Source organism: Pelecanus crispus, chromosome 3, assembly GCF_030463565.1.
Source record: "Pelecanus crispus isolate bPelCri1 chromosome 3, bPelCri1.pri, whole genome shotgun sequence".
Classification (NCBI taxonomy): Eukaryota; Metazoa; Chordata; class Aves; order Pelecaniformes; family Pelecanidae; genus Pelecanus; species Pelecanus crispus.
The window spans coordinates 43,303,074-43,315,169 of NC_134645.1; the positions used below are offsets into that span (position 1 = coordinate 43,303,074).

General features: G+C 37.0%; 1 protein-coding gene across 1 annotated transcript in view; it reads left to right on the forward strand.

Moving 5' to 3' along the window:
* Positions 1-565: 565 nt before the first annotated feature.
* RBKS (ribokinase) overlaps positions 566-12,096 on the forward strand; it is a 55,720-nt gene continuing 44,189 nt past the window's right edge. The window contains exons 1-4 of the mRNA XM_075707685.1: positions 566-582; positions 796-861; positions 4,967-5,099; positions 10,292-10,355. Of these exons, the coding sequence (XP_075563800.1) occupies positions 566-582; positions 796-861; positions 4,967-5,099; positions 10,292-10,355 (280 nt within the window). The remainder of the gene's footprint in view (positions 583-795; positions 862-4,966; positions 5,100-10,291; positions 10,356-12,096) is intronic.

A 12,096-nucleotide genomic window follows, 5' to 3' on the forward strand; every position in this document is an offset into this window, starting at 1 on the left:
CTTCACATTTCTTCGGGAGAAAAAATAATGTCTGAATGTTTCTTTTGATACTATGTAGATGACAGTCATCTTAGAGAATGTGATATCTAATATAACATACAAATTATCTTTCCCTCTGAGTTGCCTGATGAGAATATTTTTTCTTTTTTTTTTTTGAGAAAAATGTTTATATACTTTTCTATTTTCCTTTCTCATACACATAATTTCGCAGAAACATACCGATACTTTATGCTTTTCTTCAGTACATCTAATGAGCTAAGTATACTGTATTACTTAATTAAACCTTAGTTACATAGCATTCGGTGTTTTCAACATACAAATTAGGATCGAGTCAGGTTCAACATTGGCTTAGGGCAGTCTGGCTGTACTGCTGCCAGCAAAGGCGCTCCTGCTCTTCCCCTCACTCACCTTCTCCTCAGTCCTCCAAGTTCTGGCCCACCCTGGCTGCTGTACAGTAAGTTGGACCAATTTGCTGATGCAAATTAAAGTGACCCTTGGAACAAAAATATTTTGAATTAGGAAGCTCCGTGAGCAATAAAAGCAATGCAAGAGAAACAGTGGGAAAATGCTGCTGAGGGAGGGGTATGGTTTTACATCAGCTTAAGCTAACAGTAATAATACAAATTTGTTGTACTTTCATGTGTTGAAAACAATGAACAGACACTGGTTAGGTGTCAAGAATCGGAAGCAAACCATGATTCATTTCAGGCTTAGTTTATGCAAATGTCACTAATATACATCTCTCCCTTTCCCCTCCTTCCTTCTTCAGACTTTCTATCTCTCAATATGATCTAGTCGCTGCTTAGATGGGAACTTTTCAAGAAAACCCAGAATATCAGGGAAAGGGACATTAATGACTCAGCAAGTTGTGCTTTCACCTCTGATTCAGTGCTTCAATACAGTAGTAAGGGGTTCTGTTCTGTTTCTAATGCCATCCTTCCGAAGGGGTGTCTGTCTAAAAATACAAATGCTAATCAGCTCTAGCCTTTAAGGGAACTCATGGCACACACTTACTGGAAGAGAGGGTTGAAGTTACTGCAGTGGTGCAATTCTTATGTGTGTACTTTTATTCATCCCAAGCCTCTGAAACATAAGTGGATTTAAGAGTCTTCATTTCCCATGAACAAATGTGGGCAATGTTGCTGTGCTTTACATTTAAATATTGTTTTGTAAAAACTCAGTTGAAAGTCTGAGTGATTATATTCCTTTATTCGTAATGTGCAAAGTATTTCAGGATGCTTCAGTCTGAACTTTCTTCTATAAATATGATTCAGTACTATGGTGCACAGTTTCCAAAACATATTGTAATTTTATTTCCCATCTAATAAGTGTTGGGGGTTTTCAAGTTTAGTTTCTGGTTGTTCATAAGACATAAGAGCTCAATATCCTGTGTACCATTTATCCTCTCAAAGCTGAGCAGAATTTTTCACATAAGTAAAGTGTAGTCTGTTGGCTAGCAACTTAAATTACGTTTTTCAGGTCGGTGTTTTCAAATTACGTCAAAGTTGTAAATGGCTTTAGAAAACATTTTATGTAACAATTCTGAAAGCCCATGTGACAGTTTTTCTAATTAACTTACTTAGCCTAGTTTTGGAGTAACATTAGCTGTTTCATCACTTTTAGGCTATTTTAAGTATTCTTTGTAGCACCATCAATAAGCCAAGAATTTATAGGGTTCCTTAATCATACAGATTACTCATCATTGCCTGTTCATAACAGAAGCCTGAAATGTTCATTAAAATTGTCTGATGTGACTCAAAAGTTAGTATAGTTGCAAAATGAAATGACAAGAGAATAGCATTATATAAGCAAAAAAAATTCTTGAATACCTGTTTCAGTGGAAGTGAAACCTCCAGGCTTATATATAGATCAGTATGCTGAATTTGTTTAATATGGACAATAAAAATAGGCTTCTGGAGTGGAGAATCAGTCTGAAATGATTGGCGATCATGCCTAAAATGTAATAAGGTGGCGTTTTTGTTTACAGTGAGCTACAGGAACTTGATGCATGTTCTTGCCTAGCCTATTAACCTATTTTTAAAATTGGCTAATTATAAATCACTGTTCCAACTTGATCCCTTGCCCTTTGCCTTGTACCTTTCCATCAAAACAATAAAAAAGGTCATCTCCCTGTCTTCAACAAGCTGTTTGATTCCCACAGGCAGTTGTTGTGCCATGCTGCTTGAAACATTGAGGCCCAGATTCTCATCTCACCAAGCCTGCTTTTTCACCAGTGCAATTATGATGCTTCCATTGGAGTTGCATGTTGATGCCAACGTAACTGAGAGAAGAATCAAGTCATGGTTTGGTCACTGTTAAAACAAGAATATGTATGGTTGAACATACTTCTTGAAAATGCATATGAACTCAGAGCAGCGCAATTAGCAGATGTCTGCTGGGATGTCACAATTGTTAATCTTTGTCTAAAAATACATTAGCTTTTTGTGGAAACAAATTCTATTTAGAATAAGCTATAATCTCTGAAAAACACCCTAAGGAAGGAAAATTACTTGAGACTCTATACCATTTTCATACTGCAGAACTTAAATGAGAAGACAGTGTGAGCTAGTGGACTGAGCTGATCTCTCTTTTTGGTTTTGCCACTGGCTTCTTGGCTGACCCAAGGCACAAAAAGTCAAAACGGCTTGCCTAAGTTTCACACCCACAAAACAGGAATAATTATGTTGTTCTGCTTTTTAAAGTGTAGTGAGATCTGTGGATGAAAGGAATTATACAAGAGCTGCTATTACTACTTCTTACCAAGGCTGGGTGAAATAAGTATTCTTTACTGAACGGCACATAATTTTAGAAGTGAGCGTGCAGTACCCTGGCACTGGCTGAATAGGAGCTTCCCTATCTAAGTTTTGTGGCCTTCATTTTCTGGTCCGCAACCATCACTACTTTGGCTTCCAATGGTGAAAACATTGATAAATTATAGACATTACCATTAATAACCATTATTTATCTACACTCATTACACCTTGTTCCCTGAAACATTACAGTTACTCATTGTTGTAAACAACCTGCCAGATGCTGCTGTGGGCAAACAGCTTTAACTTAGCAACCCTTTCCATATACATATATATATATAAAAGGTACCTATAAGTATGCTTCTAAAAAGCTGTTATATTTTTATTTAAAATGGTTTAAACATTTCCCAACAGAATGTTCCTGGCTCTGCCTCTCTGGAAACAAAATGAGTGCCATTAGCTGTACGTGTGAGCCTTCTGGGATTTCTCTGTTGTCACCCACACAAAATAAACCAGCTGGCTGAGTACCATACCCTCACACTAAAATGTGGGGTGCTCTATTAGTGAGCATCCCTACTTAGAGTCTGGCTCCCTACCTGCATCTCTCCAGAAACTGTAGCTACTGATGAAGCACAGACCCATAACAACTCCTTCAAAGCAAAGATCTTAATTTCTGGGAGTTCAGGACTTGTTTGGCTTCACTAGTTTAATTTTAAGTTTTCTTGATTTCCTAATGATTCTAAAACTTTGGACTGATAGATGCTGGAATTGAAAATTAGTAGGGAAAAAATGCTTGCTTTTTGCTGAGAATTTTCAGTACATCAGGATGTGCTCTGTTATTAAGTCCATAAGATTTTGCAAACATCAGTATGCCCCAGAAGTTGCAGCATAAACTCAGAGACTAATAGACACGTATTCTTCATATCCTTTTCAAAAAGAACTCTGTAGTGATTTGCTAGTGCAGAAGCATGTCACCTTTTTTTTCTGAATTGGAGGGCTGGCAATTTTGAAGCTGTTGTAAAATTTATTGGTAAAATAATATAAATTGACAAACTGAGCTGAAGTTAATGTGTTCCTCATTATGGCAGATTCCTCTGCATTCTTTCAGACTCCCCTTCCCCACTCTCCCTTTTTTTCCTGCAGACTTTTGGAAGCCTGTCTGAGCTAACTGTCATTGACTGAATGGGTTGCTAGGACATCATAGGAGGCCTTCCCTCCACACGTGTTGTGAACTTGTTTGTAGCTTAAGAAGGGATTTCATTTTTTAACCTTGTGTCTGGAATGTATGGCTTCAGGAGGCAGAAATTTTGGTAATCTGAGTGTTGTAAACACAGCTCTGAGTTAGGCATTTTAATAGAAGTGGCAAAAGCAAGCTAGCCTTTTGCGTTTGGAGAAATTCTTCTACATAGTCTTGGTGGTGTCTTTTCCTTTCAACTTTTGCTGAAGATAGCAAAGCATCTGGTAGGGTTAACAAAATTACAGTTTTGTTTTGTTTTTTTCCAAAATGGAAATTAAACTTGAATGCTCGCCTGATGGGTCTCCACTTGTATTAGTGCATCTGGTTCTGGGCACCCATCCGCAGAAGGATGTAAATGTAATTGGACTGCGTTCAAGAAACAACAAAATGCTGAGAAGTTGTAAAGCTTGATTTGTAAGAGAAAAACTTAAATAAGGCAGAAGTTAAATATGTACCATGCGCCTGAGTGACAGCAGAGGGGAGGAAGATTTTGATAATGATCTACAATTTTGAGGGGTGTGAACACCAACAAAGTGAAAAATTACTTAGGGTGGTTCAAGAGGTATAATTAGATGTAATGAAATTAAATGAACAATACGTAAACTTGAGCTGAATGTTACAGTAAAACAACATAAGCAGTGAGACCTATAGATTTATTATTTATCTGTATTGAGTTAGCACTGGGGAATCCCAGTCAGGAATCTTTTCCTTCTTTTCCTGTAGAAACATGAAACACGAACAAAAGAAATGCAGTCCCTCTCTTGAGTAATAAATGAGAAGCTTGACTGGGTGGCATATAAGGAATAAACTTAAACTGGTGGGATGTGGAGTAGAGACATTAAAAGGTCTTTCAAGTCTTTTTCGGTCTTACTGGCTGGCTGTTGGACCATTTAGGTTTATAAGAATGTAACTCTTATTTTGAAGATGCTTGTTATTTTCAGTCACTAATGTATGTAAATATTGCTTTAAATTGGAATAGCCTTACTACGCGATTGCCAAGAGCTGGAGAAACTATCCTTGGACATAAGTTTTTCATTGGTTTTGGTGGGAAAGGAGCCAACCAGTGTGTCCAGTCTGCTCGACTTGGGGCCAAGACCTCGTTGATCTGCAAGGTAAGCACTGACTTGCTTTTGGGTTACAGCTGAACTAAAAGTTCATGCAAATTCCAGTAAGCCTTTAGGGGACTTACAGAAAAGTAGTTTGTTTTTTTTTTTTTTTAAATCCCTCTCTAATTCCCTTTTCGTTATTTCAGCTATAAATTTAAGCATGGAGGAGGCTGTTTTAAGAACACTGCCAGAACCAAAGAGTAGTTGGCTAGGAATCTGGCAGAAATTGCATGTAAAGAAGGATTGCAAAACTTAGATAGATGTAACATGGAAAAAAGAATCGGAGAGAATTTGAGATGTTCAAAATTCAAGTAATCTTGATTAGCCCCTCCTCTTTATGTTCCCCACTGTTACAATGATCAGGGCTTCATTGATGACATTTGGGTGCTAGGTGCTATAGTCAATCTGAAATTTACTTCATACATGATTAAAAATCAGACACTGACAAGCCAGTAACAAATTTGAGAAGGAATATAAAACTTTGTGCTTCAAGGGTTAAATCATTATCTCATTAATTGAGGTTAGGATGAGATGTTCACATCCAAATTCTAGAACCTTTGGATGCTTTAGGATCTTTTTGCCCAATTTCCTGAAACATCTGATACATAGCAGTTCTAAAGACTGGCTCACAGGCCATCAGGCTGATTCAGCTGGGCAGATGCTATATTCTTACAACGTTTTTCTTTGATTTTTGTCATTAAACATTGTAAGCTTTGAGTGATCATTACTAAGGTTAAGATCAGATTTTCTCTCTGTAGCCTTATTGTCTATCCTGTCCTAACTGTAGATGAAATTTCAACTTGACTGGACATACTTTGTTATTGCCATAGCTGGGGAGGATGCTAGATTTGTTTGATCATTGTCTGTCAGGGATTTTTTGAGAATTACTGGAAACATCTTAAGGAAGCCTTTCTCACTGGTTTTCCAATGCAATATTTAGGCTAAAGAATGGTAGCTATAAATCTAAATTACACCTGCAAGCATTTCTGTGGGTGATTATCACTAGTTGTTCTACAGTGTGGGGTTTTTTTTATATTGGCAATGGTTGTGCTTCTGTAATATTGTGTATATTTGATCATCTTTGCATTCAAGAACGATCAGATTCAAGTACAAGATGAACTGGCAATGAATTCCTTGCTAACATTTCTGCTAAATGTTAAAGGGTTTTTTTCCACTGAAAGTGTGAATTTTGTTTTATTTTTTAATGGTCTAGCCTTTGCTCAGTGCATACATGTTTCTGGAAACATTTGCATTCCTAATAAAATTTAGCAGTTACTCTGATTTCTAATTACTTTCTAAAATCATATTTATGTTATTTCAGTAAAACCTAGTCTTCTTTCTTTCTTTCTTTCTGATGTGTATTTATTGGAGAAAAGAAACAGCAGAGAATGACTCTAGTGTTTATAAATCTAGTATCTTACTTTTTAAACTGAAAATGTACTTTATAGCCTCACAAAATAGTCTCATCTCATAGCAGTACAGTCTTATATCTGCACAGGTCAATGGGATGTAGTATAAAGTTTCTTGGTGAATAAACTAAGAAGAGTCAGGCAATAATGAACCATTACAATTCAATTATTTTTACTTCAACAAGTTCTCTTAAGCATTCAGTGGTTCTTAAAGCCAGATTGCCCCTCACGCACACACTCTGTGCTCAGTATATGCTTATGTTTTGGTCATAATTCCCAACATTTTTTATCCAGTACAGGTGCAACAATTGCTCAACAAGAGTAGAGGTAGACATCTCAGATTAAGGCATTCTTCATACCTCAGAGCTGAAAACACAAAAGAGAGCCAGTGACTATCTGGTGAGGGTTTGAGAGAGGGAGTTTTAGAATGACTTACAGTTATGACTAGAGATGCCACAGAATGCTGTGGATTTTAATGTAAAATCCAGGTACTGAGTTTGAGTAGTGGAAATGCAAACAGTGTTCTACTTTCTGTCTGGATGTCTCTGCAAGCGGCCACTGTTACTCTGGGTTATCCCAGTACCAGTCTTAAAGGCCCCTCCTCAATTTGCTCAGTACAGTAAAACAATGTATTGATGGAATAGTTGCCACTTCAAAAAGACAAGACAACTGTTCAGAGAAATGTAAAGGATTACTGTCAGGGAACTAAAGGATCTAAGCAAATAATTTAATTGCTCGTGTTCATATAAGAACCCTGTTGCAGTACTGAAAAATATACAGTGGTCTTGAGAGATTCCAAACTCCCGAAACTATTTTTTTTTTGTAGTGGCCGTTAACAAAAAAATCTGTTAAACATCCTAGATTAAGATGGTGGAGGGATGTTGGTCTGAAAGACATTGTATGTGCTGAAAAAAGTCCTGATTTACTTCTGACAAACAATTTGGAATGATCCTCACTGGCCATTGATGTCACTAGCCTGATACTGCATATACTAAATTTCACTTAAGCCCCAGCTGCATTTGATTCCTACTTAAAAATAGGAAGTGCTGTCTTACCATACTGTGTAGCCTTCTCTCTTTAGATGATCTGTAAGCCAAATTTAAGTTAAAGTGCTGTAAGCCTGAATACTCACTTCATTGTAAGAACATAGCTATATCTCAGATGCAGCCCAGAATGATGGATATCTTCAACTGTTTTTTCCTTTTGTATTACTGTCTTATACTTGTCTTTAGTACCTGTTTAATCCCCTAATGAAGAAAAAGAGTAAACACTCTCAAAAAAAGAGAGCATACAGGATAGATTAAACAAACAATTATCAAGAGGTACATGTTTTTGTTGTAATTAATTTTCAGGTACAAGTGAGTTTGATTCTCTAGGCTGCTAGAATTTTAGCTGGTATGATGCCAGCTCCGCATGGAAAACATGATAGTAACCAGGGAAAACCCAGACTGAAAAATACTGATGTAATTCCACTCATTCTAATATGCAAACTAGGTGACCATAATGCTTGTACAAATGGCTATTGTTGTTAGGAACTCAAGAAAGAAGAAATGCTGTTTCAGCACATACAATGTTCTGTGGTCAGCACACTAAGACATTTATTTTTCTGTTTACTCAATAGTCCATCTAGCAGGGTCTGTGCAAAAGCAGAAAATATTTAAAACAATGTTATATAATTTGACATGGTCAGTAAGAATGCCTTTCATCTAAAATGAGTCTGATGCCCAATACTCTGTCTTCCTTGGGGGTAAAGCCTGAATGGAAAGATAAGCCCTTCAAATGCACTAGGATTAACTGGGTTGGATGCTGATGAGCTAACATGGAAAAAAGTTTCCAGAGGAAAAGGACCTCCATGGAGACCCCTCCAAGGGCTTCCCTCCAGCACTGAGATGTCTCGCTGTGAGCAAAAGTACCACAGCTGATCTCAGTTGTTATGACAGTTGAACAATAAGGGATGCCTGTCTGTCAATTGTGTAGGACCCAGAACTGAAGGAAGTAAGTTTCAATTGAGCTTTTGGAAAATGGTTATGAAATATTTCGTTGCTGAAATAACTGAGCAAATCCTGAGATTTGTTGTAGAAGCTTTGTAGCAGTGAGGGAGGGAGGAGGTGGTACCATCAGGTGGAACGCATTCCAGTAGTACAACTGTTAGGCTGCAGAGGTGAGCATGACTCAGGTTTAAATTGCAGATGGCTGCAGTCATCCAGCAGTCGGAAGATGCAGCTTCTGAGAACCCACCCTGTCTTGCAAACTGGGAGTGGTCAGAGATACAGAAATACTCTAACATGCAAACAAGGAATAACACAGTGACCAAACTACATGTTGTTGGGTTTTCTTTCCATGTACTAGAGGAATGTTCTGTCTGGTTAGACTGTTTTGACCTAAATTGCTGTCCTCCTTTGGTAAAGGACTGGGACCATCCCTAATAATGCTTTAGAAAAATCCCTTACAGAGGTTGTAGGAAATGCAAGTAGGTTTCAAAACATGGTTGTGCAATAGAATGTGTGTGTGGAAGGCTCATCCATCCGTGACACTTTAAATTTCAGAATTTTGAATCTCAGGGTTTGATTATTGTGATCACTAGCTAGTACTCAGGCTTTCTCCGAGCTTTCTAAAGGACTGAGCTCATAAATAGACAAATTTCTAACAGCAGGCTAAAAGAAGCAGCTGCTTTGTGCACCCAGTGACTCAAATAGAGCGTTAGCTATTTAGCACTGTTTTATTGGAAGATGGATCATTAGCTGGGGCTCCTTGTGTAATTCCTTCATTGTCTAGGCTGCGACCAAGATCTTGGTTTGACTGCTAATCTGAAAGATGGCTTTTTTTCTCTTGCAAAATGACTTGCTGTAGCATTGGTCAGTCTTTGATACCACTCAGATAAACAACTTGCTTGTGGAAGTAGGAGCACACACTATGCATTCTGAAGACATAGGCTAAAACTGGTGAATTAAAGGCTATGTTTGCTTTATAAATATATTTTAAATGCTATTTTGAAAATAAGCAGGTTATACCATTTTTTTCTCCATATACCTCGTCTCCTTTGTTCAGCTTGTGTGATGTAAAAAAAAGAAATGTTTATTAGTCTGAATAAACAGCAAGCAGAATTCTGTTCAGCTAAAAAGATTAGTGGAGCTGAAATGACAAGCTCCTGCTGTTAGAAAAACAATAGAGCATAGCTTGACTCCCTAACTCAACTTGGTCTGCTGTTGGTGGATAAAACAAACAAAAAATGTTGAATTTGTAAACAGTACATTTAGTACTGAGAATTATAGAAATCAGCAATGCCATGTTTATCGTCACTTTCTAAACCGTATACACAGTTTGATATTTTTCCACCGAGGAAACTTGAGGTAGAAAATTCAAAATATGTACTGCAATTAAGAAGGACACCAGAGTTGCTATAAATGTTTTCAGTTTGAAGCTGAATAATGATCCAGGAGCATAAGATTCAGTACACTTCCAGATTTTACAATCCCCAGACAGCTTCAGTGTCAAGGGAACACAGTGGTTTTAAGAGAATGAAACTTTAATATAGTAACATGGATGTAGGGGAAAGTTTCATAATAGAGGAGGAGAAAATGGCAAAACACTACTCCTATTGTTTATTAATACTATTAATACATTTTTACTATTATTTATTAGTTTATTATTTGTTATTAATAAGGTAAAGTGCTGCAAAACAGAAAGTGTTGAATTCAAATTACGTTAGACCATTCTGTTGTCTAAAGATGATCTATCTATCCTCTCACCTTTCTGTAGAGAAAACCTATCCTTTTATCTTTTGTATAGGTTGGGAAGGATTCCTTTGGCAATGATTATGTTGAAAATTTGAAGAAGAATGGTATTTCTATAGGTAAAATTTTATTTTAAAGAAGCCTTTTGTATTATTTTTAAGCTTTAAAAATTGGTAGTGGAGGATTTCTTATTTTATTGCCTTATTGGATATGCTTTACCATTAAGAACTATGAATAATTATTTTGACACAACTGGCAGGAATGAATGAATATGGGTGAGAATACGGGGACTTCGGAAATCAGCTGTACCACTCAAAATAAAATGTAATGTTGTTACCTCTAAATCTCAGACGATTACATCAGTGCCAGTCACCTCAAGGTATCTTGGTGTTACACAATTGTTTAGGTGGGAATTAATGATGATAATGCCTGGTGAGAAATTGAAAAATCCAGTCTGATTATTCATTCTCAATTTCACGTGGGGCGGAGAAGGATAGAGTGGAAATGCGTTTGTCAGCTCAGTGCATTTCACCTCTATTTTGTGAAATGACACGTGCAGTCATTTTAGAGACTGCAGCTGATGTTTGTTAAAACACATATACACAAAAATCAATGTTAAAAGGCTTTTGGGAAAGGGTAAAATTAAGCATTCACAATATTCTATTATCTTTGCACCTTTGTGACCCTAATTCTCTCTCTTGTTTAAATGTATTATGGTGTGCTGCTTTACTACATGATCACATTTTTGTCTACATGACTCTCGTCTCCTTCAGGGTGGACAAGGATGGACAAATGCAATCACTAAGTAGCAATTCAATATTCTGTTTATCTTTTCTGTTTAATGTGCAGCCACAAGCTTCATTTACTGCATTATTCAAATCCTGCTTTAAAGACAGGACTGTCAGTATTTTGTGGGCTTTTTTATTATGCTTATCAGTATAGCATCTAAATATTTCACAAATGTATATACAGGTTTATTCATTGCATATCTTCCAACTTATGCAAGAAACCAGGCAAGGATACCATAAAAACAGTGTCTGTTAGTGTACAGTTCTAAATCTCTCTAAAGCATGCCTACCTCATGAATAAAGTCTTTGATCATGTAAATAAAGCTATTATAATGCATAGCACTTAATGAAAATGTATATTCCACAAGGAACCTTAAATCTCATGTTTTCTGATTTAAATGATTGATCTTGCAATCTTAACATAAATTTTTAAATAGTCTTTATGGCGGCAAAAGGAAAAGTGTAGGAAAAAAATTCAGAAATTCCATCATATTGCACTTCATTGATACCTAGATATATCAATTGAAGGGTTGGAACATTTTAGGTACAAAGTACCAATTTCTGCTGATTGAGTTAAAAATATCTCAGAATGGTGTTAGATTGTCACCCCCTATGTTGATCAGCCCTGGAGGAAGATAGGATGTACTGCTGGTGAGGCTGGTCTGGGATCCCAACGTGCATTCCAAGATTTGGAGGCAAGGACGATTCAGTGTGCAGAGACCTTTTTGCTTAGGACCATCTTATTTCAGTGCCTGGCTTTTCATCTCAGTTGAATCCTTGTCTAGCCTATCCCTGTTGTTATACATAAGGATACTGGGTGCTGGAGAAAATCCTTGCTGTAATCCCAGTTCTGCCAACTTTCATAACTTGGATCCTTGTTATATGTCTTCTTTGTTTATGTTGCTCTTCTATTTCCTAATGTATCACCATACCCCTTTTCTTTCCAATTCCAGTCTCTTTCATAATTTTCCCCTTTCCCAGTCTTCCTGTCTTCCACAACCTACCAGCTACCAGTGCTGCTCAGACCATTTAGACCTTTACTGATGTATTACTCCCTCTCCCACATTGGAAC